The sequence below is a fragment of the Columba livia genome, chromosome 15 (assembly GCF_036013475.1).
Source record: "Columba livia isolate bColLiv1 breed racing homer chromosome 15, bColLiv1.pat.W.v2, whole genome shotgun sequence".
Classification (NCBI taxonomy): Eukaryota; Metazoa; Chordata; class Aves; order Columbiformes; family Columbidae; genus Columba; species Columba livia.
Window position 1 is genome coordinate 3,083,485 of NC_088616.1, and position 21,589 is coordinate 3,105,073.

Below are 21,589 nucleotides of genomic sequence, written 5' to 3' on the forward strand. Positions count from 1 at the left end.
AAGAGTAGGGAGTGCTGCAGCAGATGAGACCGTTCAGCAGAGAACTTTAAGAACAAGAACAGGAATCTCACCCCATTTCTGAACAATCGGGAGCCTCAGTCTGCCCACAAAGCACTACAGAACAGAAGGTTGTACAAGAGGCTTAGAGCTCTTGGCTATTCAGCATTTAAAAACCACAGCCCCACAGGTACTCTTACAAAACTCTCTGCTTCTTTGTGAGGACCGCAAGTGACCTAACACCTGATTTTGTTACTTTTCTCTCTTCCTGCAGGAGGGGGAACGAGCCAGCGTCTTTTGCCGCACCCCGTAGATCTGGAGGCAGAAGAGTAATTGAGAACGCAACAGAAGGAGGTGATGAAGAAATGGATGCAAGAGATGGAGATTTCAATGGAACAAAAGCCAGTGAATAAACACGCTTAAAAAAATTGCACTGCAGCAAGGGGAGGGAGGACGGTATTTAGCACTGTATAAGTCTATTCTTAGTGTCAAGGTCACATACATCCACTCCTCTGACAATGATAAAAGCACAACTGCCTTGTCTCCAAAATATAGACTGACGTTAAAACTACTCCAATACTTATTTTATCATGGAGTGTATCTGAAAAGGTGGGTGGTTTTGAATACTCAGAGTAATTCACTTTGAGAATCTTCCAGAAAGTGTTTTAGTAGCTCAGATTATTTAAATCCCAGTGAACTATAGTTTACACAGGATTTGTGAGACTGTTACAGGAGAAAAAACGAAAAAAAAGGCATTGGTCAGTTAATCTTTTCTTAAACTTTCATTTTGTCTTGAGTATTCGATTAATATAGGTTTTTTGTCTGGTTACTACACCCCTGATGCACCATTCACAAAGTGGAAATGCCTTTTTAATCACTTACAGAAAAATTAAAAAATCATTTGTTGAAATTAAGTCAACTGTTACAGTTTTATATGCACCATGGATGTGCTTACACACCAATAAAAGGCTATGAAAACCACTCCAGTATTCTGCGTACAGGTGTCACTTGGGTGCAATATCACACGCTCGAAGGGAATGGGGGATGCAGAAGAGCTTCTTTACAACTCAAATACCTTTTAGAAAAGGTTGTCCTGTAATCATTAGAACAAAAACCTGATTTTCTCCCAAGCAATTGCTTTTGAAGGAGCAACAAAGTACATACATGGAGCTGAATGAAGTACTTGGGCCAGGTTTGGTTACCTCAGGGACACACAGTGGTCACTGAGGGGCCCCACGATGTCCCCAAGGGCAGAGAGCTGTGACACAAGCACTGCAGGACACGTGCAGCACCTGGGAAGCAGGTAGGGCCCTGAGCATCTGTCTGTGGGCATCTGAACCCCTCCTTCAAAGTCTGTGTGTGCTGATATTTCCAACTAAAGCCTCTAAAGTAGGCTGAAAACAATGAGAAACAGCCACCCACACTGAATGCAGTGATCCAAGCCAAGCTGTTCTGCAGCAGGGGACCAGCACGCAGATGCTTTCTATTTGTAGAGCGTTCCAGCAGGACCGCAGCTCACCCCTGCGAGCTACCAGGACCAATCCATGCAGCTCCAGCACTCTCAGACAGCAGCTCTGTGCTCACACTGGGGCAGCAGAGAGCCACACACAGCAAAGCCAGGGCTAGAATGACTCTACATGGAATACACAGATCTTACTCCATGTCTTAGATTGTACAGCAAGTGAACCTTAAGCAGTGTGACTACTGGGAGAGCAAGTCATGCAAAAACATTCAGCCTGACAGCTAATGCAATCATCTTCTAAATCTGAGCATTGTTCCAGAAGGCATATAGATCATGAACTGGAGATTCAGACTTTTCAAATATTTAACCAGCAGAATCGGGGCCCAAATCTCTGCTCATAAAAGAGTAAAGGAAGAGCTTCAATAAGAATTAAAATGGAAAGCTGCAGCGGGGGGAGGGGGCGAGGTTAAGAGTGGGTGGGTTAAGAGCTATCAGGTGAGACCTTTTCATTGCTTGATCAGCCGCCCAGCCCGGCTCTGCTCAGAGCTGGCTGCTAAACAGGCGGCGTGTGGGAACCAGGAGTCCGAGGAGTCAGACTTTATATAGAACGGTCTTAAGCACCAACGCTTGGAGCAGAATCAGAAAACTGAACGTGGTGTCCTTCTAAAAGGAATTAATCTGGAAAACTTGCATGCACAACGCTAGAGGTGGGTCCGATGGTTAGAGCACTGCCCTATCACTTCAGAAACTCAGGTTCCAGTCCCTGTTCTGCAAAGCTTGTGACAAAATATGGAGTCAGAGTTCCTTTAGTAACACCACAGAAAGCATCTTTCCGTAACAGTGGCCAAACTAAAGCTTCTCTCCCAAAAAAAGTTCCTCTGTACCATTACAGAGGTGACTGTTCTACACTAAATTATTTTGACAGTTCCCAACAGCATATCTGCCCCGGTCTGATTATATCTGTAGTTACATTAATAGTACCTCTAAAATACATAATGCTAGCATGGCCCCAATTTTCCAGCTTTCTACCTTATCTCAATGCTATATCTCAACCTGACTGCAGACCACCTCGCTCACCAAGCAGGCAAATTATGGCAGGGTAAGGAAAATGCGACTTGTTCTTGACTAATCCCTCCAGGCTGACTGTCCACTGAACCCCAGTCCATGTGCCAGCACAACTAACAAAGCGGCCCATGCACTTCTGCTCCTCGTAAGAAAAGTGACAACTCCCTGTGTGAGAGAACAAGAATCACATTAAAACAGCCAGAGTTCAAGATTTTAAGAGAGCAACACCAATGTTAAGCACTGTAAATCCCAGAGGCATCTTTAGCTATGGCAAGATTTACATTCCTTAGGTAGGAAACCATGAGGAGCAAGAGACGTAGGAAAATCTTTGCATTTGATTCAGCAAAACAAACGATGTCTCTTTCAGCTTCCTTGATCAGAAACAGATGAGAAACTGGTAGCAAACATCTGTGCATAAACCACACCAAGAACTTGCAGAACAACCTCAAAATGAATCACCAACTAGCGTTCAAAATAAGCTTTATTCTGCTCCCCAGTTAAGCCAACTTTGTAGATGGCCCAAATAATGGGAATTATCTGTGGTCATTTCCTGTTCTAGAGAAGTAGATGCATCAGTGGCTGTTTTCACAGCATTTTCTTAAAAAAACCAAACCCCAACCCATTACACATTTGTTTGTCAAGTAACTTCTCCCCTCCCCACCCTCTGCAAAAAACCCCATACAAATTGTTTAGTCATGATTATTTTTGCAAGTACAGGTTTCCATGAGGTACATTAATACTGTGAGTGAACCTACTCCACTTAAAAAAACAAACTAAAATGCAGTAATATTGTATAAGGGTGGAAAAAAACCTGATTTTAAAATAATTACTACTCAGGTGCATTTGTCTAACATAAATGACTTCAGGTTAAAAACAAAACCTAAATTAGTAACAGCCGAAAGCATATATTCTCATAGGAAAAAAAAAAAAACAAGAAAACCACTAATACCCAAGGCACATTAACAAAGGGAAGTTTGGAAAGCAGTAAAACCCACCTATTAAAATGTTAGAAGTAGGAATTTCATCAGGTCTCTTGCCTCCTGCAGCAGCTGGGCTTTATGGGCCACAACTGGCAGAAAGAGATGGCTCTGTGCTAAGCCAGTCCTAAGTCTCCTACCTTGTCTTTAGGTCTGGGCCCTCCCAAGCACTTGGGATTCCTCACCCTCAGCCGTGACTTGTTCTTAAGGGCAAATCATTGCTTACCAAACCATCTTGCCACCACAGAGGCAGGTTTTGTGCAGCACGATTCTGACCTGCAAACATCCCACAAAGAGCTGAGCAGCTTCCCTGCGGAAATACACCTTTTCCCACATATAAGCACCCCTCTAATGGAGCGACTGCAGCACACAACACCCGTGATAGAAAGTCAGCACAACCAGGGTTTAAGCCGGGATACCATGGATGGACAGCAAAAGCCAAGGCCCGAGGAGGTGCACAGGGAACACGGTCTCTGGTGTAGCTAGAGGGACAGTGGCTTTGCCTGGCAGTGTCAAAAAGCAACTTCTGGGAGTTATTTACAGCAACTAACACAGGAAGCAAGTCTAAGTCCAGCACTGCGAGGCAGCATCGCTTTATCACACTGCACACAGAACCTGGCTGAGAGGCCAGGCTGGGAAAGGCCATCGCCAACTGCAGCTTCTGGTTCAGTCCTCACCAACCCAAGACCGCTGCCTGATTGCTCAGTGATGTTCTCTTTAAAACTAAAAAGTTTTTAAAATATATATATATTTTTTTCCTTTTCCAAAGCCAGCCAAGGTTTTCATAGCAGCATCTTGACAACACTTTGTGATGGATGGCTCAATGGTCCTGGACTATTTGAAGGCCGTATTCCAAACTCCAGGCGTTTCACTAACCTGCAAATAAAAAACAACACAAGTGCATTTCTTGCTCAATTTTACCATCTTCAGAGTCACTGGTCACTTGCAGAGTACACCACTCAGCACGAGACATCAACAGATAGAAGAAAATCCCCCTGAGCACTAAGCGAGCCCATTATCTAACTGGGCTGAGTTTCCACTGTAACACTGGGCTGTTTCCCTGTGAGCAGCGAGCAGCTCTCTTTGACAGGTGTTGGAATTTGTGTGGCCCTTGAGGACAAACTGGTATTCCCAGCACAAGGGCCTAGCTGAATAATTAAGTCTGGAACAAACTGTACTACAGGCACTTAATTTACAGAATATCTAAATAATGTGCAGTACAGGACTGGCACATTTTAAGCAGATGCTGAACTGCAATTTGTGATAACCTTACTGATTTTTCTTCGTTTGTTTAAAACAAGACAACCAGTTCAGTTACTTCCTGTCAGCTGCTCCCTGGAAACACATCTTAACCATAAAGCATTCTGAGTGACCCTGTTATTTGCCTTTCCAGTTCTCTCACAAATGAGAATCTTAACTGCAACAAGCGAAGTCCCTATGTGCCATAATGTTCCCGAGATATCACTTCTATAAGAATATATAGCACGAAACAAATTGAGCTAATAATCAAGAGCTCCTCTGTTGTACTTCATCCCATTTAAACACTGGGTTTATAATAAAATACATATATTACATTTTATCTGAATTTGTGGTTTTCAAACCTTGATTCCAGTTAGTCTTTGAATTTCAGCAGCTACTCATTCCAAATTTTAATCTCAGAAATATAGAATGTCCTGAGTTGGAATGGACCCACAAGGATCGTCAAGTCCAACTCCTGTCCCTGCACAGGACAACCCCAAAATTCACACTATGAACTGATTCGAAACATTCAGATCATAAACCTGAATAACTAAGCTTCATATCTGTTCAAAACAGATCTGTCTCCACCAAAACAAAGATTTAATACTAAACAGAACAGTATCAGTCACTAGGTTGTAACAGCAGCAGCTCTCAGTGAGACAGAAGAGCGCACACTCACCCCGTGTCACCCAGCGGCTGAGGGCTCAGGCGGGTTTCCAGGACATCTCTGTTCATGTACATGGACACCGCGGTTCTGTTTGGAGACTGGTCATACACAAAGTTTCGGCAAGATGCAAGTTTGGACTCCAAAGCCTAAGAGAAACACAGACGAAGCAGACGTCAGATATCGCCCTTCTCTTTCACAAGATGGCACTGTGGCACACCCAAACGGCAACAAGGGTGTTTGGGGGTTTTTTTGATTCTTTTGGAATGAGGTGTCCAGTAGAGGAACCTGATAGACCCCAGGGCCACACAAGTTCTGAATTTTTGAAAAGATTGTCAGTCATCTCCCTAAAGGCAAATTTCTGTTTCTGCAGGGGAGGTCAAGGAGTTGCTGCTGTTCACCAGCAGGAACACAAAATCTTCACCTTCCTCAGGGAGATTTTGACATCTTTCTTAGAGGTATCACTAAATGTTCATTTGAGCTGTTTCCCTGGACACACACTAGGTTGTATGTACTAGGTGGTACACCTAAGGGAACTGATCCCCTCTTCTCCCCCACATGCTCCCACCCTAGATCTTGCTTTGATGCTGGGTTACTCTTCAGCTGTATCAGAAAGTCATACAAATGTTTGTGCCAAAACAGCACTGGGGTGTTAAGGAGAAAACAGAAGGACAACTTTTCCAGCATCAGCACTACCTTAAAAGTCAAACTACAGCTTAACATGACATTAGGCCTTGCTCAAAGGGCCACTGGCCTCTTAAGACAAACCTTATCAGAAACCCACTGAACAGCAGGCACCAGCCTTTCCTTGCTACCTTTCATGGAAGCAGATCCCTTCTTAATTTACTCATGCCAATTTATTCTTTCTGCACATGTGCTTTCAGAAATTTGGAGAGGAAGATCCTATCCCCATGTGGGTAAGGTCTGAGGAAAAGAGAGCAGGGTCCATCTTTATTTGGGGGCTGGTCAGAAACATACAAAGTCCAGACCAAATTTCAAGGCCATGCTTAGCTAACCTGGGGGCAAAGCCTCCTCTGAGCAGCAGCACAAACAGCTCTGGCTGCAGTTTCAGACAGCTCCACCTTGCCAAGAGCCCTGGCTAAGCAGGGAATCGCTCACCCCCACTTTCCGCAGCAAGTCTCCCACGATGTTAAGTGCAGATATTCTTGCAGCAGGTGTGAGAGGGGTTGCACCATAACTGTCCTCAAGACCTGCAGGACAGGTTAAAGAAGGATACATTACCCATTAACAATACAAAAATTGTACAAAAAAAAGCTTTCACACTGGAAGCCAGAAGACAGCCTGACATACAGAGCAGAGGAAGCATCAATATCTTCACCTTTTTGTATCTCACCTCCAGATCTTTCATATCCATTAGGAATATGAAGCACTGTGTCCCTGACACAGCTCAAGTTAGGCTGTCCTAAGCTGAAGTCTCCAGACATGCTCTCACTCGGGCTTCTAGAGATCCATTCTACTAGCCTACTCTGCACCTCAGGTGCCGCAGCGGGATGTGTCCTCAGAGAGGACCAGCGTCTCCCATTTTACTACAAATATCCAAATCCTCTCACTTTTACAGAAGCATTAATTCCTCCAGACAAACCACGTAATTTTACACTAAGCATACTGAAGCCCCCAATCAAGCTTTGTTAGTGCTCAGAGCTATAATATTAATTCATCAGAATGCGACAGTACAACTCCCTACACTTACACATACACAGGAACACAGTTACCCAAATTTCTGGCTTTTTTAAGAAGATCAGGGAATTAGTGTTATTGAAATAACCAGAGCTCACAAAAAGTAATTCATATTATCGATACAAAAGCAGAGATACATTTAGTACAGACAGCTGCGACAACTTGTCAGTGTCCTGCTGTTCCAGAGTAGAAAAAATGCCTCTCTCAAAGAGCACATAATCTCACAGAGAAGCAAATTCAGGTAACATGAGCACAGCATTAAAGATCACACTGAAGTTTTTAAAATCCTTCCCCTAAGTTGGCCAAACATCTCCTGGACAGTAGTGAACTAATAGTGAAGTCCCAACAGCTCATCTTGTCCCTAACAATTATTATTACTGGACAGTTCAAGTCAAATGAAAATGAACAGCCTATGAATAATCCCCAAAAATCAGCATACAAATACTGAGACCATGGTGACTAGATTTAGGTGTATCTAACTGAAACACTCAACACTGCTCCCTTCTTGTCACTCCTCCTTTAGCCAGAAACTACAGTAAAACCAAGAGCATCAAGCAGCATTTGTGTGCTGGCTCCCTGTCAGTCACCTCTCCTAAATGTTGCAGGGGTGGGTGCGTTGACGTTGGGTGCCCAGTGCATGGAGGGAGTTGAGGGCACAGATAAGGACGCTTGAACTGCAGTGTCTGTTCTTTCCGTTTCCTGGGCAGTTTGCATTGGTGTTTTGGGTTTCTCCTGTTTCTGCTGCACTGCAAGCTCTTGTCTGAGATCTACGAAGGAAACAAAACAGAGCAAGACTTCAGAGTCTGTATCCACCAAGATACAAACAGGTGAGAAGGTTTGTTTTGCCCAAAAGATTGTTCTCCTTGTGGAGGTGAAGTCGCTTATCCCTGTTAAAGCTTACTCCAGGCATACATTCAACACCTAGCTAAAGGCTTTTCTAGGACTGTGGCTCAAGATGTTTTTGTAGCATTAGTTCAGTTGCTATATCTGGCTTTAATTTGCATATCTTTTCACAAGGCTCCTTTTGAGGCAGGGAGTTAACCCCTTGCCAAATGTCATGGGCTGTAAGTGGAGGCACAGAGATAGGCTCGGCAACTTGGCACATGTCGGCTTCATTCCGGCTCCTGGCCTGGTTGAGATCCTACCTGTTGTACCCTTTTCTCTTCCACCCTGGTTTCCACATGAAGGAAACCTGGGCTGAGGCGAAGTGGAAGCCAAGGTGTTGTCTAGCCAAGGGACAGAGCACTTCCATCCCACAGCCTGGCTGTAGCTTCTGGAAACCACTCAAGGGCACAGAACCTGAGCACATCTGAAAATAGAAGGTGTTTTTCCAGCTACATGGTCTCTCCTTAACCAGCCTTACTGGCAGATACCGAGAAGCCAGCACATGCAGCTGTTCAAAGGTAACCAGAAGTCAGTTTTACTGCCCCATTACTGTTTAATTGACTGCACTTTTCACAGGCCAGGAAACAACAAGGTTAATGGTTATTAAAACTGACCTTCATGAGTACAAGAAGCCAGACCAGCACGTGCTACAGCTGGACTGGCTCTTCTTAACCCCTTAAGGCCCTGAAGCTTCACCAATGATTAGGAGAAGACCAGAACAGACTTTTGTTTCTGTGAGCTGCTCTGGAACAAGGTCAGAAGTTCAAGGAGCAGTGAGGAACAGTCTTGAAGCTTCCTCATTTACTTCTACATTTCAGATAGCAGATTGAAAAGGTGCAAACATAAAAGCCAAGCTCTAAGATGTATGGAGAGGAGTGAACAGCTACAAGCCAGGAGGGGAGAAAGGGAAAGATCCAAGGAATTTCTGGCTAACCTCTCGCTTCATCTTTCAGGCGCTGCACAGACTCCAGGAGGTTTTCTTTCTCATCCAGCTCACTCTCCAGAAAAGCATTTCTTTCAATAGCCTGGTTTAAACGCTGTTCAAAATCCTCCAGAGACATTATAGTGGCTCTGAAAAGGAGTGCACAAGGTGTCACTACCAGATCCTTCAAGCACATAGAAGAACTCCCTCTTTCACAAGGGACTATGAGTTTTTGTTTGGTTTGCTTTGTTTTACCATTATTTTTTATTGTAGCTTGTAAGATATGAAAGAGTGCAATGTGCACAGGGGAAGAGAAAAAATTATCACATTTCCCATCTGCCACAAACCTCTTGACCACAGTCATCATCTGATCAGTTGAGAATGGCAGTGCCAATGAGCACAGCATCACAAACAGTTCAGTGACACCATGCTCACAGGACAGAATAGAGGTGGAAAACAAAAACACAGAAGGTGGGTCACCTTTTTGCTCTTTCCAAGTCATCATTTGCTTGCTCGAGTTCTCGAATATATTTCTGAAGTTGATCTTTAATAGCTTTTGTTTGTGCCAAGTCATCTTCCAGCGCAGAGATTTGCCTGTATCCTTCTGAATGTTGCATTTCAATCTTCTCCTAATCAAAGGCAAATCAAACAGCACATAAGTGACTTAGCAATGCACGTGCCCCTTCTGCGGCGTTGTCTGAGCCCCTTTAAAGGCAGATGCTCTGTCACTACTTGCAAAGTCAGCTCCACATCGCGTGGCAGGGAAAGCTTCACAGCACACTGTCTGCTGCAACGCCTTACACTTCACCACCTTGCTATCAGATCACTTCAACATGCCAGGGATTATTTTTTTGAAACTCCAAGATTGCGGTATGAGTAGCATTCATGAAGTGCTTTCTCCATTCAGAATTGAAGTACAATACACTTGAAGTCACTGAAAACAAATCCATGCACTGGAATTTTAAACCCACTGCAAGTAGTCAAGCATGATTGATAATCTGAAGACAGCTATTTTAGCATATGAAATGCATAGACAAGGAGGATGGAAAGGGATACCTATTCTGAATTACGAAAGTCTTGTTTGCTTACAGTGCGGTGGCACCGCTACAATTCCAGATCTCTGAAGCATAGTTACATGCTGAATTTAAGAGCCCTCAAACTCCAAGAGGCAGATTACTTTCAACTAGCTTTACAGAAAACTCTGAACAAACCCTGCAAAGCATTATTTTTGTTTATTTTTAGGTAGTGTGAACTCGTGTTTCCGAGCAGGAGCAGGCACACACGCTAGGCTGGTAAAGCTCAAAGCCTTGGCTGTGTGGGCCTCACAAAGTTCACCGATGTTGACCCAGATGCAGACACCAACCCTTGATGGGCTCAGTTAACACTGCTGCTCAATAGCTTCACAAGTTTAATGCTTTGCTCTTGAATTGATTCAGATAAAAGCCCAGAACTGCAAGGTTTGAGTCTTTGTTTTCAGCCAATTGTAATAAACTATCAGCTGATCTGGCCATCAATGGACTCTCTGTTCCTTCACTGCAGGCTATTACTGCAGTTTGCAGGCTGCATGAATAGCCAATTGTTAAAAGGTTTGTTTCAAGCAGAACGTGTTTTAATAAAGTTATCGGCTGTGAAGAATAAGATTTTCTAAAATATGTTTACCCTCCACTTTTTGAGGTTCTACGTTGTTTCTACTGTTTTCATTCTTAACTGCATTGGCTGGTTCATTGTCCCCTCCTCTCATCCTGGCTCCTCTAAAGAAAGAAAATAGTCCACACCCTCCTCAACTAAATAAACTGCAGGTTTTATTTTTGGTGAACTTACGCCTTCTCCCCCAGCCCATCAGCTTCCACCAGTTTATGTGACTACATGGAACAGCAGACCAATACTCCATACAGCATGTCGAGCATTTAATACCGCTAAGGCACTGATACGAGAACTAAGATCAGCACAACATAAATACAATGAAACCTGTCAACAGCATCTTTAACGAGACTGAAATGAGGTAAACTCATCTCTCTTCATACTCCAGATAGCTTCATTATTTCTTAAGTCACTCTAGTCAGAAGTTCCATCTCAATATTCCTTACATTTTATAATTATGGAAGTTAATGCTTTTCAGTTCTTAGTTTCACAGAAGGCTAACCAAGTACAAAGAGGACAAATTACTTTTCCACAAGTACACAAAGATGCGGTAACGAAACCAGAACTGAAGCTGCTTTATTCCTTGCAGTTGTGTGTTACCTGCTGGCTGCTCCTTCCCAGCTTATCTGGAATGCCAGATAAGAAATACACAACTGTGTAAAAAGGGTTTAGAACTACTAAGATTTCTTATGTAATGCAAGAATACAGCTGGAATGTTTGTATTTTGATTGTTCTACAGTATTATCTGTGTCTGCACAATGCAGACAAGAAAGCTGTGAACAAAAGCACTAAGTAGATGGAAGAAGGAAGAGAACCGCAGCTCTGTTATGTTCATGTTTAGTCTCCACTCTACTGCAAACAAGTTGCTCTCATCTCAAACCTATCCTGACACATATCCACAACCTCCAAACAGGAGATCGGGAACGTTACCAAGGTGTCCAGCACCCTCAAAGCAGACAACAGATCGGTATTTCTTAATTTTTCAAGACTCTTTTGCAGTTTTCTGTCCAATTTATTTGTAATGCTGAAGGTTCCTGTCCAACAGGCAAGCTGAATCTGCACGTGCCTGTCTCGTTCACCGTTGCACTTCGGATGAGCAGATACTGTGTGTATCATCCACTCCTACCTTAACTGACTCCAGTTCCATCCGCAGGCGATTGTTTTCTGACAGAAGGTCTCTATTTCTGGACTCTGTTTGCTGCAGCTGAGTCTCCAGTTCAGCTTCATACTCTCGACTCCCTTCTTGGAATTCACGCAGTTCCTCCTGTGTATTCTCAGCACTAGAAAGCAATTTCAGCAACAGAATTCATCATCGTGAACAAAGAACAAAAATCTCTCTTGTACACTCAAGTTAAAAAAATACTGCTCCTTAACACAGAAGGCTCTACGCCCTTCTCCAACATATATATTCCATAGGAAGGGAGGATCATATGCAAATGTCTCTCCAACAAGCATGGAAAGCTACCCCATAGCAAAATGGTAAACAAATTTAGAAAGCCCAAATAAATTGAAAAATCCCCAAATCTGTCTTCACACTATATGTGTTGAGGACACATGGAGTCTCTTTAGCTTGTACATTGTCCACTGTCATCTGCAAATTTTATTTGTTATTGAATTCAACTACTTACTTGGAAGTACGAACAAAGCAAGTGAGAAAGAAAGAAAAAGATGGAAGGAAATATATTCTTGTATTCTTGAACAATTCTACTGAAATAATCCTCCAGCAAGCTAAACAAGCAGCATGGAAAAGTCTGAACACTTGGTCTAAGACAAACCCATCAATATCAGCATCTAGAAAGCTGGCATTTTTTTTTGCCCTTTACTGCATTTACAGCAAAATAATGAGCTAAAGGGAGGAGTGAAGTGTGTCCATTCTCAGCCAGGGATCCTCCTCCATGTGTGTGACATCAAACTATTCTTGATTCAGAGATACAAAGAATGACAGCAGCACCATGTCAGCACACACAGTCCTACTCAAACCAGAGCAGGGACCACAACCAGCAGTGCCACAGCAGCACAGATTTGCTGCTCAAATCAGTATAAAGGTCTCGGCTGCTGTAGTTCATGCAGAAGCATTGCTATTGCTACCACTCAAAGACAGCTGAACCACTTCGAATTTATTCTCCTGCGCAGGGTGTTTTAAAAAAGATGGACCCAATTTCAAAGCAATATAGGGGTGTTTCAAAAAGATGCAAATTGAAATCATTGTATCTCTGCAACCACGAACCGCCCATGAATGAAACTCTTATCACTTGAGAGGGCAGGGCACAGAATTCCAAATTATTAAGACTAGATGCCTCTCACAAACACAAACAGCTCCAGCCTCAGTCATTCGCAAGATGGTGATCCCACAACACAAGGTGTTTTGGTTGCATCTTTTTGAAACGCCCTGTGCCTTTGAACGTGGTGCTACACACCCCATCAAACAACTTAAAGGAAGGAAGACATTGCCTTACCACTGCTTGTATTTCATAGCCAGCTCTTTCCAGTATCTGGTCTCCTCTTCCACTGAGCTGAATTGACGTCCTTCTGAGTCTTCCATGATGAGTTTGCAAAATTTAAAACCCCTGTTTCATTTTTGTTCCGCCCTGGAAAATTAAAGGACAAAGGATAAGAACTAAGACTGAGCTACCTCCGCACTTTTTGGTGCAGAGCAGCACATCCCTCCTTCCAGGAGGTCACTGCACACCTGGAGTTCAAACTCAAGGTTTGACGAGGCCCTGTCAGACACCATAACTGTGAAAGAACCACTACTGAGTAACCAGGTTTCTTTTCCCAGTTCTCCCAAGGCTGCTCCACACTTAACGCCGCATGCCCAGCACTCAGCACCTTCCCCCCCTCTGACTACACAGCACCGAGCACCAAACCACAAACTTCAGCTCCAGCTGTGCTCACGCACACAAAACACAAATAAAAGACAAGACATCTCAGGCACAACTTCAGCTCCAAATGAGCTGAACTGTCAGCTTCAACAACACTAAAGACATTTACCATGAAATTAAAGAGAAACTTGTAAAAGACACAGATAAAGCACTCAAAATACTAATTTCCTGTGTTAATACTTCCAGGAACACCTAAGCTTTTTATGAACACTACTGCTGGACACATGAAACATTCCTCCCTAGGTCAACATAGACAAAGCTACTTGACTTTAAACCTGAAATGTCATAAACCGTGCATGGCTGAGAGCCATGATATACCTGGATACCTCAGAGAGCCATGGGAGAAGGGAGCTCCAGAAATTCCCAAGGAGGTGAGGATGAAAGCTCCAGAGAGGCTTCAGTGGGATCGTGCCTGGCTGGACCAGGTACGCAGAGAGATTGCAGCAACCCGGTGAGCAATCCAGACCATCCAGTTGTCCCTGTGCCAGCACAAACCCAGTCACAGGACACAGTCCCACCTGGGAATGACACATGAAAGGGCCACAGGGGAATCAAGAACCTCAAGCTGGTCACTCCTGCTTTAAGACTTAAGTATCTAGAGACCACAATTGAATAAATGCCCTCTGATGGGCATGATGCACTCTATTATAAGAAACAGGTCACTAGCAAATATTATGAGTTAGTCTTGACAAAGGAGAAACATAAAACTTAATGCTCCAGACAACCTGCCCACATCCAACCCTGGGTGAGGCAAAGATTCCACACAGACATTTTCAATTTAATAGAAACCCAAACAGATCAAGGACAGTACATAAAGGCGGAGTTTAACAATTCGTGACAATGGCAGTTGTCAGAAAACTGTATTGCCAAAACCTAATGACTGAGGAAATATAGTTCTTCTATCAAGTTCCAGCTCCAGATCTACTGAGCAAAACATTTTCTAGAGGTAATCCTGATGGAATAAAGAGGACAAAAATAGCCAAAGCCTTCAAAGATCATTTAGACAGCAGTCCTGCCTTCTACTTTATTTATGATACTCAGGAAAAGCTGGAGTCTAAGCAACATGTCACGGCTAAAGAAAATGTGCATCCACTGCACATCTACTGAACTCAATGGAAAGAATTATCCACCGCCTGTGTTGAGACTTTCCAGAAAATCACCTGGTTTAAACAAGCTTAAGAGCCATCTATCTAATAACTCTACTGAGACAAACATAAGTAGTTTTTTACTACAGACCACAGTATCAAGTACTTACAGTAGTCTGTCAATCTAAAGCCCAATTCTCACATCCACCAGCAATGCTGCACAATCCAAGCCCTTGTCACGGCCCAGGCGATTTTCAGGTTACAGAGCAAACGGTGAGCAGTGTCACAGCTCAGCGGCTGTGCCCACGCCTCAGCGCACGGTTAGCTACACACCCCCAGAAATTACGCTGTTCTTTGGAAGGGGAGCTGGCAGGTGAGGGGAAAAGTTACTAAGTTTTAGTTTTTATAATGCAGTTTCATTACACAAAATGGCAATTAGACAAAACTACGTGTTTTCTTTCAAACAAATAAAACCACTATGTGCTGAGAGACTTTCAGCAAGAAGCCTCAAGGCTGCTGCTCTTTGTATGTACTTACCAAAGTATGCACCGGGGCTGGGGGGGAGGGAGAGTGGAAAAGCTGCATGAAGAGGAGTGATTTTCCAAACAGCACCCTTGCCCATTAAAAATAAAAATCACAACCAAACATAATTAACATGCTTGACCTAGGATCGTTTACGACACATCTACTCTATCATTTTTAAGTGAACTGAAAGTGCCTTTGAAGTTAATGAGCACGTCCTCATGCCCAAGGCTGTGTACACACAGACCAATCCTTGCAGTGCATTTGGGAAGAAAAAAAGAATTGTCTCTTACCGATGAGGGAGAGGGAGGTCAGACACAAAGAGGTGATGCAGGTGCAATGAGAAACCAAAAAGGTCCATCACCCATCATTGCGGTCAAAGCACCGCAGAGAACAGTAAGCTAGAGTTCCTTCAGATGGTTATTTCTCACCATTCAGACAAGTTTCTGTATTTCTTCAAGAACAAAGATTCCATCCCAGGGTATGCCTGGGTTTGCCACATAAACTAAAATGTATTTCAGAAGTGTCCAAAGAGGAATTCTGCCGACACAAGCATTAGAATAAATCCCGTATCTGTGTTCAGACAGTCACCAAAAAGAAGTCAGACTAAGATAAATGTGGATTGCAAGATATCTTGCTCCCGAAAGCTTCCAAACAACCCTCTGGAACCACAAGACACAGCTCCCATTGGCCTCAAAAGCCTTACTATGCTCATATCTGGCTCTCACTTGTGTTTTCACACTGCACTTTGGAAGGACTAAAAGAATGTACTAATTTGCATTTTTTAAGATTGTACAGTCACATACAAAGGAACTTTCCTTAACGGAGTTTCACAGAACCTCGACAGCTTTCACAGATGAAGAGAGGTGCTGTCCCCTTCTGTTTCTAATTATGTCTTTGCAAACATAAGATTATGGACCCACTAAAGATGTTATCCGTTAAGAGTACACTCTGCTTCAGTTACTATTACTAAATAGTCCTTATAATTTAAAATTGTTAAACTGCAAATACACGGACGGACTGTGGACCTATGCTTATTCCAGAGATGACACAACACAGCAGAGACTGTTTCACTCCTGTCCCAAACCATGGGTGCATGTTTTTTGTCTGAAACACACAAGGAAAACCTATTAGGCTCCCTGTACACCTGCACTACATCATAGCCCACAGGGATTTTCAAACTACACAAGGATACAAGATACAAACTGAAACAGAAAAGAAAAATTCCAAGTCTTAGACAAAGTGTTAAAGCCTTATTGGTTTTCTGAAACTGGTTAAAAAAAAACCAAACAAATCCACCACAAAACAAAGCACAAAAACCCCACTCATAAATATTTCTAAGCTGCCTGTAGAAAGGGTATGGCTTTGACTTCTTGTTTTTCCCTCTGTTGCCTTCCCCCCTTGATTTTTAACAGCTTGGAGAAAGTACGCAAAAATGCCTGGAAAGTAATTAATTAAACCCATTAGGAACTTCTCATTGTCTAAGCTCACTACAAAAGGGGGGAAGCAAGGCGGGGGGTAGAGGAGGTTTTAGCAATGTTTTGTTAAACATTGGCAAATGTGGAAAAACCAAGGAGAGAAATTCTCACTCTATAGCAGGCACACGCTGGCTGCATCTTATTTGGTTTTGCACACATGAAGCCAGAAGAGACGTCTGGCCAGATTTCCTGCATGCAGGCAGCACAAGTGCTGGTCAGAGCATTACAAAACCTCTACATCATACGGGAAAAGGAAGCGTTCACGGGTGGGGAGTGGACTTCTGCAATGAGAAAAACACCTCAGCAGAAATGTTGCGGAAACAATTTCATACAAGTGAGAGCAGAATTGCAAAATTCTTAAGGGGAAAAAACAAACAAACAAACAAACAAACAAAACAAACACTAAAAAAAAAAAAAAAGCCACACACAAAATTATTGAAGGAACTTCAATCTGGGAATCAGTCTGAGTTGACGAAATTCACAATGACCTCAACATAGATTCTATTCCAGTCCTAGCATAAAGGACCCAAGACAACCCTGCACACCAAATATTTTTATCTTTTTTTTTTTTTTTTAAACGAAAGAACATTTTACTTTGGTGAACAATGCTGGCCTATCTTTGCAGTAATGCTTGGTGGCCTGAGTCAGAGTAATTCATATTGTAACAAAAAAACAAGAGTAAAACAGCACCATAAATACTACTGAATTATCCATGGCAGAGATGATGAAGCTCCTATCAGACATGTTTTCCTAACTGTAAACCAAAACAAAAAGCCCTCTTTGCTCCTGAGAAGCTTTCCCATCCTATGAAAACTACATTTTCTTAAGAGTCCCCTCCCAAGGGTATTGCTGTAACATAAGGGCCTGTTTTCTTTTGTTTGAGCAATACAAAAGAAAACCACCACAGGAGAGAGAAAAGCAAGAGGTCACTGGAGTGGCAGGATTAGTGCAGAATCCCACAGCCGGCACTGAAAAGAGCGATCATCTTCTCAGGGTTTTCTCTCCCAAAGGGCTCAGTTCAGCAGAGCCCTCGTCTCCTCCGATCCCAGCCCAGCGTTTCCAGCGATTGCTAAGGAAGCCCCCTCCCGAAAGGCCTGACCTTGCCGCCTCCAGCCGAGGGGTCAGCGCCGGTGCTGCCCACGGCCATGCGGAGCACAGAGCTGGGCGGGAGCTCAGCAGCGGGCGCGGTTCCCACGCTCGCCCCCCGCAGCAGCCGTAACTCCAGAAGCGCGGCCGCAGCGAAGGATGCGGGACGGGTGGGGTCCCAGCTCCGTGTCCCCTTGCCTCACTACCCCAGTTACCACCGCAGGACGAGAGACAGCGTCGCACCGAAACCGCCCTTCCCCTCCCTCCTCCGCCCCCGGCGGGGCAGCCCCACCGCCGCTCGCCTCTCACCGCCGCGGCTCCCGAGCTCTCCCCGCGCCGGCCGCCGCCGCTCGCCCCAGCCAGCCCAGCCCGGCTCAGCCCGGCCGCCCCCCATTGGCTGCTGATCACGTGCCGCTGAGAGCTCCGCCAATCAGCGCCGCCAGGACGCGCCGGCTGGGAGGTTTGGAAAGTTTCGTTACTTTCAAAAGGCGCTCGGGGGCGGCCGGGTCTGCCCGGCCCTTCCCTTCCCCTCCCCTCCCTGTGCCACCAGCCCCCCTCACACCCCATCCCCTCCCTTCAGCCGCGGCCCCCAGGGCCGGGAGCGACGGCTCGCCCTCACGCTCAGCGCTGACACGCCTGAGCCGCGCTCAATCCTTTCCTCAGTGTTTGCCGAGCCGCAGCGGGCACAAGCGCCTGCAACCTGTAAGGCGTTAACGGTATAAATCAGCAGCTGCCACCGCGCTGTGATCTTAAATACGCATTTTCTCTTGAAGTGTTCTAAAAGACAAAAAGCTTTACATTAGCTATTATTTTTTTTTATTCCAAATGCCTCTTCTGAAAGATCAAGAGGTGAGCCAGTGACCATAAATCAGTGCAACATTTTTGGACCAAAGTCCCCTTTTCACGACTGAGGACCAGGCTCCTGTATCACTGAAGCCCGTGTTGCAAGGACAAAGCGGTCGATGAAATGTTAGACACTTACACCCATCTACATCTCGGGATGATGTCATCCCTCCAGAAAACGAGCTGCCAGCCTGCGCAGGGGAACGAGCTCCTGCAGACCGTGGGCCGAGCTGCGGACCAGCCATGCCTCCCCAGGCAAGGTCAGGCTGAAGGGGACCCAGGGCTGTGGAGACTCTGAAATGCCCTTGCTGTGTTCCTACCCAACAGCGTACACAAACACTTGGTCATTAGGCATGTCTGGCATTTGTTTCCGGAGTCAAACCATAACCACTAATTACCGCCTATGTGTAGATATGCTCCAGCCCACATACATGTGGCCGTACGTCACCCAGTGTCACCACGCACCCACACAGCACGTTTTACAAACTGCTGGATGACGGGCACCCACACGCAGGGGCCCCCCTCCCGGTTTCATCAACTTCTGTGATGCAATTCCAGCCTGGAGCAGAGTCCGGGCCTGGAAAGACTTAACTGTCTAAATCAGGAATTCCTCTCCCGAAGGCTTTGCAGAACCAGGCTGGGATGGTAACAAAGGATGGACACTGTTCGGTAATAATATTCCACTTAAGAGAAATCTGTCCACAGCTAAAATACCTTTAACTGTAAAGGGTGAACAAAACAACTATACATTCAGGTCAGATGTTCAGCAGAAATAAATGGAGACAAACTATTATACGACTATGAATAGAAAACTAAATTAGGTACTTAAAAAATTGGGTTAACAGCAATTTGCGATTCTGTCATTAACCAAGAATGTTTTTATTATCGTCTAAGTACAGAAAATAAACCAGATACTATCGTAGTATGTCCCCAGTAATTAAAAAATCTATACATTATTTGCTAATTTGGATCAAAAGACATTTTACTTCAATTCTCCGAACAAATGTTTGAGGATAGTGTCTCACATTATGACATTGAACTATGATATCAAACTACAAAACACAGACGATATCAAAGGTACAACTGAATATTTTTAATAGTTCTCATCTAAAAATACTTGCAAAACATAGCAAAAGTTCTCAGATTTCAGAGGAAGCTGTTTACCCTCTCAGCCAATTCTGAAACAGTGTTAACAGCACCCTAACAAATGCCAGAGACACTACTGTACACGAGCAATAAATACTAAAAAAGGTTACTATAATTACTATCACCACCTTGTTTGCAAGTATAACGAGAACATGCATCTTTTAAAATCAGCAGAGGAGAAGAAGAAATGATTTTATGCATTTATTTTTGGTTTGCTGATTAATAATTAATAAATGGCAGATTTTTGTGGTGCTAGGGTTAATGTCCTGGTTATTTTAAGGAGAATGCCACACTGATTCTCCCATGAAAGCTAAGCAAGCAAAAATGTATACACTTTCAGTTCTGGTAAGGTTGCAAGACTCTATCTTTTGGCAATAACTTCTTACAGGAAAAAAAAATTGCTTTGCTGCAATAATTAAATAACTTGCTGTATGGATGGAACAGGAACTGACCATTAAGTGTCATTATAAACTACTGAAATTTTTTTAATGGACTACTGTTACAAATAAAAAGATTTGACAAACATATATTAGAACACCACACACAAATCTTGCTATCACTGACGAGCAAGAATTCAACAGAAATGAAGCCTATTTCTGTCTCTTTAAAAATGTTATATAATTCTCTGCAGTCTGTCTATGTAAAATTGGATTTGCATAAGCTTAAACGAGAAAAAGATTCTCCCTATTTTAAAACCCTTTTGAAACCTTGAACTGACAATTTTTTGATGAAACTTTCAAATGCTCATTATGATCAAAAGACACTAAGCCACCAAAAAGTGGCCCGTGCCCTGCTCTGTCAGTAAGTCCCTCCCGAAGGGCTCGGCTAGCCGCACACCACGGAGCCAGCATGGCCTGGATGATGCGGGTTTGCTGCACAACTGGGGCCCAGGCTCCTGAGGGAACTGTTCAATGTCTGCAGAAAGACAAGAAAAGTGAAATTACAAATAGAGACAGGGTTGTCGAAATGACAACTGCTAGTAGCACGAGAATTCAAGAGGAAAAATATCAATGTGGAAAGTTAAAAAAATCCTAAAGTGAATAAAACCCAGTTATCTTCAGTGGGATGCCAGTATCACCCACATCAACAACGCCAGGGAATGACTGGTTTTTAAAACTAAGGTAGCTGTGAGGGCCCACCCTTAAAGCTTGTTTGGCCAGCAGATGTCAGGTTTTACCAGCTGGTGGGAGCACACTAATGCCTAGTCCAGTGGCTTGATAGAAACTTTTTTGTTAGCCAGTAATTGCTTTGGATTTTTAAGCTGTACATACCTTTCTTGGGGAATCTCTTTACACACAGCCAATGATGCCCAAGGTGACCCAGAGAAGAACACTACAGTTGTTTCTGTTAAAATATGCAAACAGCAGATTTCTGAACAGTATTGACATTTAACTGCTTATGAGTATATACTGTCTTCAAGGGCTCAGGCTCTTAAAAAGTTAAAACTGTCCATTCCTGACAACCTACCAAAATTTGGTGTGTATGTGAAAAAAAAGTTAAAAGTGAAAGCTTAAATTCTACACAAGGCTTCAAATTATTATTACCTACAAGATCCCAGTCGAAAGCCGTGGCGATCTCCTCATCGCTGAGCAGCGAGCGCACCCGGGACCTGTCGAGGGCCGGACACCCCGGGACCCCCCAGACACGCCCTGGGGCCGGCCCCGACCTGCAGCCCTAGCTCAGCTGTGCCTGTCGGTGCAAGGTGGGGCTCCCGGGGTGCGGAGGAACAGGGCCGCTCCTCAGCGGCGGGCCCCTCAGGAGCCGCCTCGGCCCCTCAGGGCGGCCCCACCACCGTCTCCCCGGGCGCGGACACCCGCGCATTCCCCCAGCCCGAGGCCAGGTGCCGCCCAGCCCCGCCCCAGCCCGTCCCACACGGCGAGAGCCGCGGCCCGTTGAAGCCATCACGGCCCGTTGAAGCCATCGCTGCCCACCGTCCCGTTAAAAGCACCGCCGCCTGCCGGGCCGCCCCGCTGCGCGCCCGGGAGGGGCAGGAGGGA

The 21,589-nt window shown here is 44.4% G+C and overlaps 2 protein-coding genes across 12 annotated transcripts in view; one reads left to right on the plus strand and one right to left on the minus strand.

The window, feature by feature from the left end:
• MYH11 (myosin heavy chain 11) overlaps positions 1–978 on the plus strand; it is a 57,873-nt gene extending 56,895 nt beyond the window's left edge. For all 5 annotated transcript variants that reach the window (XM_065030453.1, XM_065030452.1, XM_065030450.1 and 2 more), the window contains one exon: positions 272–978. Coding sequence is in view for 3 of the 5 variants with exons in the window: in XM_065030450.1 (XP_064886522.1) it covers positions 272–410 (139 nt within the window). In the remaining 2 variants the exon portion in view is untranslated. The remainder of the gene's footprint in view (positions 1–271) is intronic.
• A 2,009-nt stretch (positions 979–2,987) lies between these two features.
• Positions 2,988–21,476, minus strand: NDE1 (nudE neurodevelopment protein 1). 7 transcript variants are annotated; one of them, XM_065030497.1, is made up of 10 exons: positions 15,055–16,568; positions 13,759–13,950; positions 13,007–13,138; positions 11,677–11,830; positions 9,390–9,538; positions 8,922–9,058; positions 7,690–7,869; positions 6,524–6,615; positions 5,420–5,553; positions 2,988–4,377 (listed from the first exon to the last, which is right to left on the minus strand). In XM_065030497.1, exons 3-10 carry the CDS (start codon positions 13,090–13,092, stop codon positions 4,284–4,286), a joined length of 1,026 nt encoding a protein of 341 aa, XP_064886569.1. In that variant the 5' UTR covers positions 13,093–13,138; positions 13,759–13,950; positions 15,055–16,568; the 3' UTR covers positions 2,988–4,283. The 7 variants fall into 7 exon arrangements, with proteins under 7 accessions (XP_064886569.1, XP_064886570.1, XP_064886565.1 ...); XM_065030498.1 differs by lacking the exons at positions 13,759–13,950; positions 15,055–16,568 and adding an exon at positions 21,137–21,476; XM_065030493.1 differs by lacking the exons at positions 13,759–13,950; positions 15,055–16,568 and adding an exon at positions 17,913–18,011.
• Between the last annotated feature and the right edge of the window lie 113 nt (positions 21,477–21,589).

Coding starts and splice junctions, on each gene's coding strand:
- NDE1 (XM_065030498.1), bottom strand. CDS start 13,092: ATGGAAGACTCAGAAGGACGTCAATTCAGCTCAGTGGAAGAGGAGACC. Junction 7,870..8,921: donor CCTGAAAGATGAAGCGAGAG/GTTAGCCAGAAA, acceptor TTTCCTTCGTAG/ATCTCAGACAAGAGCTTGCA. Junction 4,378..5,419: donor CAGCCGCTGGGTGACACGGG/GTGAGTGTGCGC, acceptor TTTTATTTGCAG/GTTAGTGAAACGCCTGGAGT.